We start from the raw sequence: 14,167 nt of genomic DNA on the forward strand, positions 1-14,167 counted from the left end.
ATTTTGCCATTTTGTCCTCAAATTCTAAGAGTTATGATTCTGACAAAGGGTGAAGAATTGCTGTTTTCTCGATAGGAATCTTTGACTAGTTTTTGACCAAGAAGTAGTATTTTTAGCTTCTTACATCAAGTGGTTTCATGTCTTGTCTGGGGCTATTTCCACGTAAAAAAATCAGCAACAAAAATATCCCTTTAAAGTCCAACCTTTCATAGTTAAATAGTCAGTTGGGGAGAGGAAAATTATGTGCCCATCTTCTTTATTAACTCTGCGTTTCAGACGTAAAAGAGAACTTTAATGGAATATTCGAATATCTATGTGTCTCATATAAAGATCAAGTTTTACTCTCAAGAAGGGGGCCTCTTTTGTTTCTGAGAAGTAAAATGAAACAAAGGGACTTAACTCTTTAACAAAATGGAATGAACGATCATGTTTATGAATTGCCATGGTAACAAAATATGCTGCGTTTTGTTTCGTTACCAAGAAGGCTCAAGTGATATCAGCAAGTAAATTTCGTGCGCACATGTACATACGAATATAAGAGAGGGAGGGGAAAAAGAGAGGAGAGTAGTGAGAGCAAGAGATAAAGAGAGGGAGAGGAAGAGAGAGAACTAATGGCATTTTATGAATCATTACTCTTCTTTTTTATTACCTATACCAGCCTGTTCATATGCATTAGAGCAGTGGTTCTTAACCACCGTGCCAAAGCATATTAGTGTGCCGTTGAATGATTACTGGTGTGACCAGATAAAAGTTTATAGGTGGGGCAATGTTTTCATAACGTTATAACCGGTATTGTTTGTATTAATAAATACAAACGCATTATTACTTATGTGATATTGATGCTGAAACGAAAAAAATATATATATACAAAATAGATGTTATATACCGTATATTTCGGCGTATAAGTTGCCTGTCAGATAAGACGAGGTACAAAACTGGAGCAAATTTTAATAAATTGATCAAATACCGGTTGTATAAGACGACTGCTAAATCATGAAACTATGTTTGTTTAGCCTAGGTTAGAGATTGCAACGCCCGATATCTTATGAAATATTGGTTTTTAAACATGATTTTTTAACTTTAAGGGTCGTCTTATACGCTGAAATATACGGTAATTCTTTTTTTTAAATTGTTAGATATTTGTACTTTTCTGATAACAATAAACATTCGAAAACTTTGTTATACTTTATATCATTTATCTCGTTTTTAATTTTTTTTTTTTACGTGGAGGTCACCACTTATCAAGGCCCAGAAGCCACTCGGGGATAATGGTTATTGTGTGTACAGTAATCAATGGGATAGTGTTGTAGTATTCGTTAGTATTGGAGATTTAATACAGTGTCATTACTTAAGGGGCGATTCATCAGGAATTTGTTTATGTTGGACGTGAAGACATCCAAGTTGAAGTCAGGAGGGAAACAGGCAAGCGGTAGAGAGTTCCACAGGTGTGCAGTTCTAAGAAAGAAGCTTTGTTCATGGAATCTACGTTTTGGATTTAGGCACAGATAGAGTGGGGAAAATTATTGACAGTGATTTCAGCTAGACGGGTGTTTATCGTGAAAGATTGGCGAGGGGAGACCAGAGAGTGGAGCTCAGATGAGCACTTGCCATGAAAATAACGATAAAACAAGGAGAGCCTCGCAGCGTCTCTTCTGTGGAAGAGAGGTTGCACGGAAGAGAAAAGGGTATCCCCCACTAAGCCACGAAGTATTTTGTCAAGGCAGGATAGGATGTTTTTAGCAGCTCCTGCCCAGATGTGGCAGCAGTATTCCATTCTTTGAGTACTTGGCTTTTATATAGATAGAGAATTGCATCAGTAGTGAGATATCTTCTGGAGCGGTAGAAGGATCCACCCATTTTCCCAGCGACCTTGGCAACAGACTTGATGTACATGTTCCATTTCAGATCAGGAGTAAAGGTCAAGCCCAGAAGCTTATCAAAACATGGGGCCTCCCCTAGACGAGAGCCATCCATTTCAATTGATGCCAGATGGGGATCAGAGCATTGATGATGTAAAGATAGGAGCTTGGTTTTAGATGCATTAAAGGTAACCAGCCACCTCTTCACCCACTGTACCACGCGCTCAAGATCAGAGGAGAGAGAATCAGAGAAAACTTACGGCCTTTGATGTGTTGCCATAGATTGTCGTGTCATCAGCATAGATGCCAACGAATGATGTAAGTATGTGATTATTTGTAGGTATTGTAAATTAAGGTTTTTATTAGAGAAATGTAAAACATGATTGAATATGATAAACATCCACTTTGATTTATTATTTTGTTCAATGTTAGATTGAATTCAACCTTAATTATGAAAATATTAAAAAAAAAGAAAGGTGATGATCGATGATGCCTCCGTTCAGTCTCAAGAAACAATGGATACTCCCTGTAAGGGGAGCTGCGCGATCCTCAACCACACTTCTCCTGAATCGGCACTGTTTGAGTTCAGTGGAAAGGAGAAGTCAAGGGTGACTGGAACAATGTCGAGATAAGCGGAGAGCACCTGGAAGTTCCAAATGGTCACCCATCTGGTACTGGCGGGGCTCAGTATTACTTAAATTCCATGATCTAACGGGAATCGGTGTGTCAACGTCAACTTAGCTGATGACGAAAATAATAAATATATAACTTTATTTAAAAAAAAACACCCCAAAGTTTATAGAATGCATAATAGGGATTACTTGTGAATTGTATTCCACTGGATTGTAAATGCACACATTCCTTCTCCACTGTGTAAAACATTGTCTAGTGAAGCAATTATTTGAAAAGACATCTTGCTACTAATCCTAACCTAAACTTTATTATTTTATTGAGGGGGGGGGGGAAGAAGAATTTATGAGTAGAAAATATTGATTTTTTTTGATAGGTGTATCGTGAGAATTGAATAAAAACTCATTAGTGAGTCGCCACACACACACACACACACACACACACACACACACACACACACACACACACACACACACACATATATATATATATTTGAAATTTTCAGGCAATCTATCTTTAGAGTCGAGAAATGTTTCATGTTATTAAAATAATTCGCAAATTATAAAAATATATTAAATAAAATAAAAATATTTTTCGTAAATGCGAAACTATTCTCTTCATTTTATTTCCGGTAGAAATGAGCGGTTCCAAATATTGCACCACGAGTTGATGACTTTCGAATTACAATATTTCTTTATCTGTTTAATCAATAAGTATAAAAAAATTCCCTATTTTTTTTTAATTTACATTCACTTGTTCGTCTTATTAATTTTTTAATTTTAAATTCATTTGTTTATCTTGAGGCTTTTCACACATCAAACATTACGTTTTAATTGTTTAGTTTTTTCATGGCATCTAACGACATCTCGATTTCGAAGAATCCTTTTTTTTTGCTGTGTTTTTTTTTTTTTGAAGATCCGTCTCACGTTCGTCTATAACAAAATATATATCCTAAGATAAAAGCAAACTTTAAATAACTTATCGCTTTAATAAAAGAATGACAGGTTTCTTAAAACATAGTACTAGCCTGGGTGCTCGGTGTTGCCCGAGTGTTTGGAGGTGTGTGTTGAGCAAAAAAAAAGTGGTAGTAGGAACGCAGGCTCGAAGCCGTATCGCGAAGTAGGAAAGAACGTGAAAAAGAAAAACGTGACGTCTTTGCTATTGTGCCCATCGCAAGACGTAGATTTAAATTAAGGCTCGACAATCGAAAAGAGGGGATGACTTTCGAAAATATCGGCGAAAAATGCGACCCCTCCCTGTAGAAAAGTGCCCAGTTGAGGGTAAAGGAATTAATGTTTCTAGCCAATTTTTCGATATTTTTCGTCCGAAGGGTCTAGCTTCAAAATGATATCGACTTTGTGAAAATCCGTTGCCTCTGTCGAGAGTTTTAGGCAGACATACAAACATACATACATATATACATCTAAACAGGCAGGTGAGATTTATATTATGGACTAGCGGGGGTACCTGGCGTTGCCCGGGTGTTTAGAGGTGTGCGTGTTGGGCGGGGGGGGGGATAAAAAAGAATAAACCAAGAAAGAAGCCTGTTTAAATATAAAAAAAACAATGTTAAAACTTCTTTAAAAAAAAATCGTTGCCCGGGTATTTGTGTTAGAGGAAGGGGCTTAAAAAACAGTTTTGATAAATAGTTAGGATCAAACCCAAAGCCTTGAGGCGAAGGTGGAAAATAAAGTGTGTAAAAAACCTGACACGTTACCCGCTCGGCTAGCAATAAAGAGTAACTGAAACACGTTTGAATTTATTTAAAACTATTAAAAACAGAATCGACGCAATAAAAGTTAACTGCGCTCCTTCTTTTTGACCTCATTAATGAAGTCACATAAAAGTAGCGGAGTTAACTTTTACTGCTATTTGTTTCCCCAAGATGTTGGGAAGGGGGAAACCAGATCCCCATAAAAAAGGGGGTTGTCCAAATTGAATAGCAATTGTCTGATATAAGGAGTTTGGCCCCACATTGATCAAAGCTGATTGCTTCTGGACGTTTCCCGGTGCGATTGCCGGGAACAGTGCCTTAGCTTTGAATTAGTTTTGGTTTTATACGAAAAAGCTGAACGAACACAAGACTGAAATAGCAAGAATTTTGTAAAAATCGACGTAAATAAATCTAGACGCAACGCACGTTCGCAAATCGTACATATTATGATCTAGGGGTATATAAACACTTCTAAGCGATAGTAACCCCCCCCCCGGGGCCGTCGGCGAAAAAAGCCTTTTCGAGACATACAGAACTGCGCATGCCGCATTTGCCTTTTATATATATAGACTAGCGAGAGGTACCCGGCGTTGCGCGGGTGTTTGGAGGTGTGTGTTCACCCGGGTGTTTGTGTCGGGGGAGGGGGGAGTAAAATGAAATAAAAAGTTTTGGTAGGCAAGGATTGAACCCGAACCCTTGAGTCGAAATTGAAAATTAAAGTGTGAAAAAAAAAAAACCCAAAAAACGTACAAGGTTAACCACTGGGCCACCACAATATAGTAACGGGAACATGTTTGAATTTATTTAAGTATTAAAATTTGGCAGGTGCCCGTTTTTTACTGCGGGACAGTATTTTATTTAGTGCGGGGTAGGATTTTTTTTTGTTTCCCCAAGATGTTGTGGGGAAAACCAGCTCCCCATAAAAAGGGGATTGTCCAAATTGAATAGCAATTGTCTGATATAAGGAAAAACTCCACATTGATCAAAGCTGATTGCTTTCGGACGTTTCCGGAAAAATGCCGCCAGACTTAGTTTCGCTTTTATTATACGAAAAACCTTAATGCACATGCGGCGATCGAAAACTGTTGAATATTTATCTTTTCAAAGTCGAGTAAATTAAATAGACAGGCGACCCTCGTTGTTAACTGGTAGATATTATGATTTAGATGTTATATAAAAAGTTTTAAGAAGGAAGGAGCCGACCGAGAAGTCCAGCGAAAAAAGCCTTTTACAGACATACACAAAAAGTGAACATACATACACACATTTTCGCTTTTATATATATAGACTAGCGGGGGGTATCCAGCGCTGCCCGGGTGTTTAGAGGTGTGTGAGCTCGGGCGGGGGGGGGTGTAATCAAAACATAAGAATAAGCGTAGTAAATATTTGTAATTATTAAATATTAAATTATTAAATGTTTTATATAAAAAAATGTTAAAACTTAAAAAAATCGAAAAAAAAAACACCCCAAAAACTAACGTAAGGCAAACGAACAATGTTAAATGTAAAAATCGGAAAAACAAAAACAAAAAGGAAAACGCGAATGTGATGGAAAAAGAAAACAGAAAAACGAACGTTAAAACTTCTTTAAAAAATCTGAAAAATAAAAACAAAAAAAACATAGAACGTGAAAAATGACTTAAATAACCGTTTCAATATTAAAATTTAAAAAATCGAAAAAAAAGACATCTCACACCACGATTCGAAGTTACAAGCTTTAGATAATGAGGCCGGTCTCTAAGCAAATGAGCTAAGACGACGTTGGCGAAATTGGGTCGTTTTTTTTAATATTTAAACTAAATCATGTTCCGACGTCATTTGCGCATGCGTAGAAGCGAACTTGTCATGAGAGGACGGTTTTTGTTACACCCTCCCTGTAGAAAACTGATGATTTTAGGGTGAAAGAATTAATGTTTTTGGCCAATTTTTCGATATTTGTCGGGCGAAGCTTGGAACTTTAAAATGATACCTATCTGGCGAAAATCCGTGACCCGTGTCGAAAGTCTTTGCGAGACATACAAACACACATACATACATACACACATTTTCGCTTTTATATATATAGACTAGCGAGGGGTACCCGGCGTTGCCCGGGTGTTTGTAGGGGTGTGTGGGGTTAAATAAAAAAGAAGCCGGGGGGGGGTAGGATCGAAGCCGAATCCCTGAGGCGAAGTTTGAAAATAAAATCGGCCAGCCAGAAGTGAAAGATGTTTGAAAGTCGTCGAGCGTTACGACGACGACGATGACGATGTAAGCATTGTTATAAGCGAAGTAAGAAAAGAAAACAACGTTTTAATTAAGCGGGGGGGGGGGTAAAACACAAAAAAAATAACGTAAGGCAAACGAACGAACGTTACGTGAAAAATGGCTTAAATAATACAGGGTTCAATATTTAAATTTAAAAAATCGAAAAAAAAAATCTCACACCACGATTCGAACCCAAAACGTTTAAATAATGAACCAAGCCCTTAACTACCTGCGCTAAAGCGGCGTATATAAAGTCTGTTCGGTTCATCAACTATTTAAAGTAAATCAGGTCATGACGTCATCTGACGCATGCGTTGTTGACCCTCCCCCCTGTCGAATCTGTCTAGACATCTCTCTCTCACTCTCTCTCTCACTCTCTCTCTCTCTCTCTCTCTCTCTCTCTCTCTCTCTCTCTCTCTCACTCACTTCGTCTGCCTTACTCTAAAGACTGGAAAATGGCGTCTGGCTGTTTTTATTAAAAAAAAAAAAACTTCGATCGTTAATATTTTTTGTAAGCGTATTTTTTTTACTTAACTTTTTTTTTTACTTTATTTTTCGTTTAACTATCGTATCTACCTATTTTGAATGTGGTAATCACTTTGGTAACGTTGCCATAGCGTAGAAGTTCATAGTTTACCTTTAATTAAATTTTTTTTTTACCGATAACAACATTTTTAAATTGTAAATTCCGACGGCCATTAGATGTTGCTGACGTCAAGATCACGTGACATGACTCAACGGGTTTTAAATACAAGTTGACCCAAAAACGGCCGCGTGTATACTTTTTGTATAAGAGTTGGCGGCCGTATTTTTTGGGGTAGTTGCAAATCGATTTAAAAATATGTAATGTTTAACGTTAAAATGTCACTTTTTTGGCCCCCCCCCTGCAGAAAATCGATCAGTTGACGCACTTCTGATGGTCACTTTGGGCCGATATTTCGATATTTGTCGTCCGGAAGGTGGGGCTTTTATATGAGACCAAGTCTGTGAATTTTTGTTGTGTCTGTCGAAAGTTTTTAGCAGACACACAAAAATACATACATACATACAAACACACACATACATTTTCGCTTTTATATATATAGATTACATAAAAATGAATAAACATGCGAAAGGCACGTTACGTAAGCAAGTATACCCTCTTTCTTCCGGTTTTGTTTTTATAATAGATGCTAGTTGTATTGTTCTGGTCATCAGTGATACCGTAAAACTGCAGTAAAAGTTTTTTTTTTATTATTATCACTAGAACTAGGACAGCAGATTATTCTTTTCATTGTTTTGACCTTCTAATATATCTGATATGGTTTTACACAGAGTGATATGGTTATCGGTTGATTAACTGTATCCGTGTCGGATATATACATTAGAGTGAAAACAATGATAAGAATATTCTGTTGTTCTAGCCCTAATTATCACACACACACACACACACACACACACACACACACACACACACACACACACACACACACACACGATGGGACGATTCCAAAATTTTCCCCAATTCCGATACAATTTCCGATCATGATTCTTTTAAAATTTGTAAATATTTACAGAATTGTTGCTTTTATTTTTCTGTTACATTTTCAAATTTCTGTAAAACTCAGTGGAATGTCTGCATATATTTTTATAAACATAAAATTGCACTTGGCGAGGAAGGCGTATTTTAAAGGAGTACAACCTACTAAATATATTTTTCAAATATTATACTTGCAACTGATAGAAATTTGTGTGACAACTAAAGATTGTCAAGCACCCTCCATAGAAAAAAAAAGACGAGGTACTTATGCATTTAAAATGCAGAAATAATAACGTTATTATTTAGAAAACCATCATTAGCATGGAGAGGGGAGGGTGTTTTTGAATTATTCTGTACTTTCACCTAACAATTTAATTTTAAAAAAAGATATCGTAAAACTTGAATTTAATTTGGAAATACTATTAAAAAAAATAAATGGGCGGTAACATACGTGCACAAGCACCAAAGACGATTTCTAAAAATCACAATTTCAAACTTTCACTTGGAAAATAGAAAAGTCGGTTATTATATTATTATAATATTATATTATATTATAACTATAAATCTTATGCTTCTTCGGGAACCTTGAGAGAGAGAGAGAGAGAGAGAGAGTGTCGAAATATCTCAACAGATTATGTTTCACACAAAATATTACTAAAGTTGGGGGAAAAAAATAACATAACATTTGAAAAGAAATTACTCCGTAGCTTGTTGGTCAGAATTTGATTATCGAGGATCCAAATGCCTATAACAAAACCGACATTATTGTTTCGTTCTAACTCAACAGACTCGCCACTACATTTGTTTCAAAGTAAATAATCGCTTTAAAAGAAGTTAAAACTTATCTGTGTAGGTAAAAGAGTATCCCATCTTGCCTTTGTTAACATTTGTGGTATATTTTTTGTTATCCCTTTTTTGTTTTGTTGGCTCTTGTAAAAAATGCCCCAGTTTTCTTTGGATCATTCTGTCACTCCAGCAGCTCTCTCACTACCGATGCAATCCTCTACCTGTATAAGAGCCAAGTATGTCCTAGTATGGAGTACAGTTGCCACCAGGTACTCGTACTGGGCTGGTCACTGAAGCGTGGTGTCTGCACAGATGCTGCACAGATGCTGCACTCAAATTAATTGTCCTCAGTCAATGGAGGGGAAACCCTTCTATACTAAGGCAATTTTATTTTTGCAGAAAACCAGCTCCCCTCAAAAGGGTAATCTCCCACATTAAACCGACCGTGTTTCACATTTTGTTTCGTGGGAAACAAATAACCAGTTGCCACATCTGGCAGGAGCACGCTATCCTGTCTCGACAGAGTACAAAACTAATTTCGTAAACTAGTAGGCGATGTCCTTTTCTCTTCTCTGCAACCTCTTTCTCACAGAAGAGACGTTGCGAGTCTATCTCTGCTCCATAGTTATTTTCATGGCAAGTGCTAAACTGTTTACGGTCCCCATCGCTAATCTTTCACACAAACATTCGTCTAACCAAAATCACTACCAATAAATCCCCTCACACTCTATCGTTGCCTAAGCCTAAACGTTGATTCCATGAACAAAGCTTCTTTCCTAGAACTTCCCGCCTGTGGAACTGCCCCGCTTGTCTGTTTTCCAGCTGACAACAATATTGTCATCTTCAAGTCCAACGTAAACAAGTTCTTATTGGACCGTCCCCGTAAATCATCTAATTATAGCAAATTTACCAAAACAAACGATTATCATACACACATTAACCCTTATCCTCGAGTGGCCTCTGGACCTTGATATTTGGTAACCTCTTTGTAAAAAAAAAATCGAATTATATTAGCATGTTGACGTTTCGCCCAAGAGATTGACGAAAGAAAGAAGTCAATAATATAGCACTTGGAAAATGCAGCCTGTTGGTTTTGAATTTTAAAAAGAATGATTGGTTGTAAGGAACGTTCTGTTCGTTTTAAAGTAAATCGCTAAATAGATCTAAACATGTCTAGCTTCTTAATTATATGATAAATACTCCGAAACTAATCATGTGCTTAAGTTTCCTTCGATTTTATCATTTTTATATTGATTAAAACAGTTGATCTAAAAAAGAATGGCTGCCAGCTCAATTTTCACTTCAAGCAAACAACTCACTATGAATTAAAATAAACAAACAAAAGAAAAAAAAAACGGAATAATGCAACTGCAGTAGAAGGGAGGTAATGGTGGCTAAGTTGTTAATGACACGGACTGACAACTTGGGTGTGCCAAGTTTGAATGCAGTTATTTCCAGAAAAACACTTTCACTTTTGGTAACCTTAAAAATTAATCAACAATTCAGTCTTCGTAATTTCTTATAAGAAGTTCTCGTTATTAAATTGCTTTATCATTTCATCTAACACATGTAGTTATTTTTTCGGATTTTCAAAGTTAGACCTAAATAGCATTTAAGCTGATGAATCAAACTTTGCTTCTGATTAGTCACTTTTCACTTGTCATTACCAATAAAATAACTTTATTCGTCTCTAGCAGTTCAGCCCGCCTTTGTTCGGGCACTATGTGCTGTTCATAACTTTATGTGCATATATTACAAAGTTTTACTCATGTTCCGGTAACCTAAATCTAAAGTTTCAAGTGCAAGTGCTTTCAAGTGCAAAGTGGCAGAGGGGTTTGGTAGAGTCTGCAACGGTCAACTCTTGCAACTTTTACCTCTTGGTAGCCAAATTTTCGCCCAAAAACTTATTAAAAAGCTTGCTGCATGTTTGAATACCTTTTATGTAAAATTTCAAATGCTTAAGCCAAAATTGGCTGAATAGTTTGATAGAGACCGCAACGGTGAAATCTTTTGAACTTTGACCCATTGGCAGCCAAATTTCCCCCCCCCCCAAAAGCGATTAAAATGTCTGAATACACTTTATGTAAAATTTAAAATATTTAAACCAAAAATTGGCTGGAGTCAATTTTTTGTAATTTTGACCCCAATTTTGATCCCTTAACATTTATTTTGAGCTTAAATCAAGTTAAAAAGTTTGATCCAGGTCCAAGTAACCTACATCTAAAATTTAACGCGTTTAAACCCAAAATTGGCGGAGGAGTTTGGTAGAGTCATCAAAGGTCAAATCGTTGAACTTTTGACCCCTTGAAAGCCAAATTTCTGGCCGGAAACCGATAATGAAAAAAAGATTTTCCCAAATCTCATTACCCTTTATGTCAAATCTCGAGTCTGTAGATTGGAAATTGACAGAGTAGTTTGGTAGGAAAAATGCACACACACAGAGACAATTTCACTTTTATAGATAGATAATTTCGTATTATCTTGATTCTTCGGATTACTGTTCTTATTTTGAGTGTTCTTTGCACAACGTTCAGTGGGGCAGTGGATACAGTATTTCTTAAAATTCAGTTGTAGAAGTTACGTTCTTCTAGGAGTTCATGATTAAATCCTCGGTACGGACGACACACAAAATGCAATTGCGAATTATTTAGAACTTCGACTCAGTCATGGCTAATGGAATAAAGGGTTCCATTTAAAATTCCGTACAGATTCTCGAGTTTGACAAGATACAGCTAAAATAGGTCGAGGAATATGTCGACCGAAACGTTGTGCAAATAACACTCAAGATGAGAACAGTAGTCCGAAGAATCTAATACGAATAATCTATCCTTCTTTTAAAAAAAATCCATGTTTTTCGCGCGCGTATTGAATTTTTGCGCAAAAATTCAATGCGTAGAAAACATGGCCACCAGTGAAAACAATAGAGAATACATTGGATAATATAGATCATGAAAACTACTTTTCGGCAAAGATTTTATGTGATATTCATTCTAAACAGAGACGAATACCCTACTAATATTCTCTAGTGCACATTGACCCAATTTATTTGACAAAATTATTTAGTCCTGTCTGAACAATTGCTAATACAAAGTAGGTAAATACTCGATGCCTTTCTAGAAAAAAACAACACCTGACTAGAACGATGTGGAGGGAAACCAATACCAACAGCAGAATCATCTATTTCATGAGAGGTGACGGTGTTCAAGTGGTTGACTGCACGGACTGACAACCCTGGTGTTCCAAGTTCGAATCCAGTTCGTTCTACAAAAAAGTCACTTTCGGTATTAGTGCACTTATTAATTCGTGCGGAGATAATAACGTTATTATTTAGAAAACCATTATTAAAATGGGGAGGACAGAGTGTTTTGTACTTATTCTGTACGTTAACCTTACAATTTCATTAAAAAAAAAAACATAGAACTGTAATGAAATTTAAAAATACTATTTAAAAAATAGCGCTGGTTAATAAGTGCACTAGCACCTCACTTTCACTTAGCTGAAACCACTGTCAATAATTTTCCCCACTCTTTATCTGTGCCTAAATCAAAACGTAGATTCCATGAATAAAGCTTCTTTCTTAGAAGTGCACGCCTGTGGAACTCTCTGCCGCTTGCCTGCTTCTCACCTGACTACAACTTGGATGTCTTCAAGTCTAACATAAACAAGTTCCTGATGAACTGCCCCCTTAAATAAGACACTTTATCAGATCTCCATTACTAACGATTACTACGATATTGTCCCATTGATTAATGTACACGCAACAACCCCTATCCCCGAGTGGCCTCCAGGCCTTGATAAATAGTGACTTCCATGTAAAAAAAAGAAAAAAGGATGTTGGCAATTTCCACGTGGTTCTTCCAGTAAATGCCTGATGCCTTCTTGGCTGGCTAAAATTATATCAGGGAAACCAATGCCAACAATAGAATCTTCGGATTCATACGATATGATTGCGATCTAATTGATAGAAAATGAATGAATGAACTAGGATTGAAGACAAGAAAAATATCACGGGGACCTTACCTGCTTCGCTTTTCCCTCGTTTTAACTTCGCTGGCTTCTTTTTCGGAGATTTTTTCTGGTTTGTATCATTGTCAGGTCCTTCTGGTTGTTTCTGTTCAGTCTTAAAAGTAAATTCAGAAAAATCCCCTCGAAAAGCAAATTTGAACATGAGATGTTGTAATAGGTCGGCACTAAGGGGTAGAAGAAAAGGTTCAGACTTCGGCTGGTAGTTTTTTGTCAGCGATACGGCCACAGCAACCTTATCCTTGAACAGGCCAGTTAACAAAAACTTTCCCATGTAATTCTGCTCGGGGGCGAGACCCTCGAAAAAATTAATCTCTTTCTCCCACTGATCCTGCAGGACCTCCTTGAAATCTATAATCTGCGGCAGCTTAAGACGTTGTAAAATGTCTTTCACGGTGTAAAGATTCGGGTCAGGCCTGACCCGAAAGCGACCAATATCGCTCGCGTTCAACTGCAAAGTTTCTGCTCCGTAGCGACAGATTAACTTATCCTGGTTATGCTTGTCTCTGGAGTTTCGTAAGAGCTCCAGCTCGCTACCCGCTTTAAGCTGGATGACTTTCGACTCCGAGTAAATCTTCAGATCCTCTTCGATGAGAACGTAGCGTGGAAACGTCATAATAAGTTCCTCTACCGTCTTGCACACGTGCGACTCGCCGTAGAGAGGTACGATTGAGCCGCGTCCTATATAATGCAGCGGAATGAAAACCTCGTCACCCGATGTCAAAGTCTGATTACCGGAATTGTTGTTCTTGGAATCTTCCGTCGTATTCTTATCGGCGCTGGTGCTGACTTTGAAGGCACGGACGCAATAGATATGTTTGAAGCACATTACCTCAAAACAATCAAGTTCCGAACAAATTGGTTCGTCGGATTTCACTATACAGTTGTCGACTTTCATCTTGTCGGCAATATCGCTCAAAAGATACACCTTATCTGACCAATTTAAACTATGTCTTTCGCCGTTACTCATGTTGGGGATTTTATTTTATTTTTTTTAATAAGAAGAAAATTACTATCTTGAAATATATAACTTTTTATTATGGATTTATGTGAATCTCTGATAAGTTGTCTAGTCTATCTATGTCATTCAACGAAACACATGTAGGACGGACTATATATCATAAAATAATATGAGTGTGAGTTAAATGTACTTTTGGTATTTGATTTATTTGCAAATGATTATACATATAAGGGAATAAAAATAAAGGACGTAGCTTTAATCTGAATTGTATAAAACTTTTAAATATAAGTAAAATTGTACAATAAAGACTTTGGGGAATATATTTTACGAGTAAATAGGAAATAACAGAAATTGTGGAACTGAATAGTAGATAATTTAACCTTTTGTATAAATTTAATTATAATGCGTAGATTGGAAAGTATATTACA

The 14,167-nt window shown here is 36.8% G+C and overlaps 1 protein-coding gene across 2 annotated transcripts in view; it reads right to left on the reverse strand.

Annotated features, from left to right (window-relative positions):
* LOC145296746 (uncharacterized) overlaps window positions 1–13,929 on the reverse strand; it is a 123,160-nt gene extending 109,231 nt beyond the window's left edge. Inside the window, exon 1 of one of the 2 annotated variants that reach the window (XM_080142780.1) lies at window positions 12,776–13,929. In XM_080142780.1, coding sequence (XP_079998906.1) covers window positions 12,776–13,748 — 973 coding nt within the window. In that variant the 5' untranslated portion in view covers window positions 13,749–13,929. The remainder of the gene's footprint in view (window positions 1–12,775) is intronic. The other variant, XM_080142779.1, reaches the window with a different exon arrangement.
* Between the last annotated feature and the right edge of the window lie 238 nt (window positions 13,930–14,167).

The sequence above is a fragment of the Euprymna scolopes genome, chromosome 17, assembly GCF_053919585.1.
Source record: "Euprymna scolopes isolate OS-2025 chromosome 17, ASM5391958v1, whole genome shotgun sequence".
In the NCBI taxonomy this organism is placed as follows: domain Eukaryota; kingdom Metazoa; phylum Mollusca; class Cephalopoda; order Sepiida; family Sepiolidae; genus Euprymna; species Euprymna scolopes.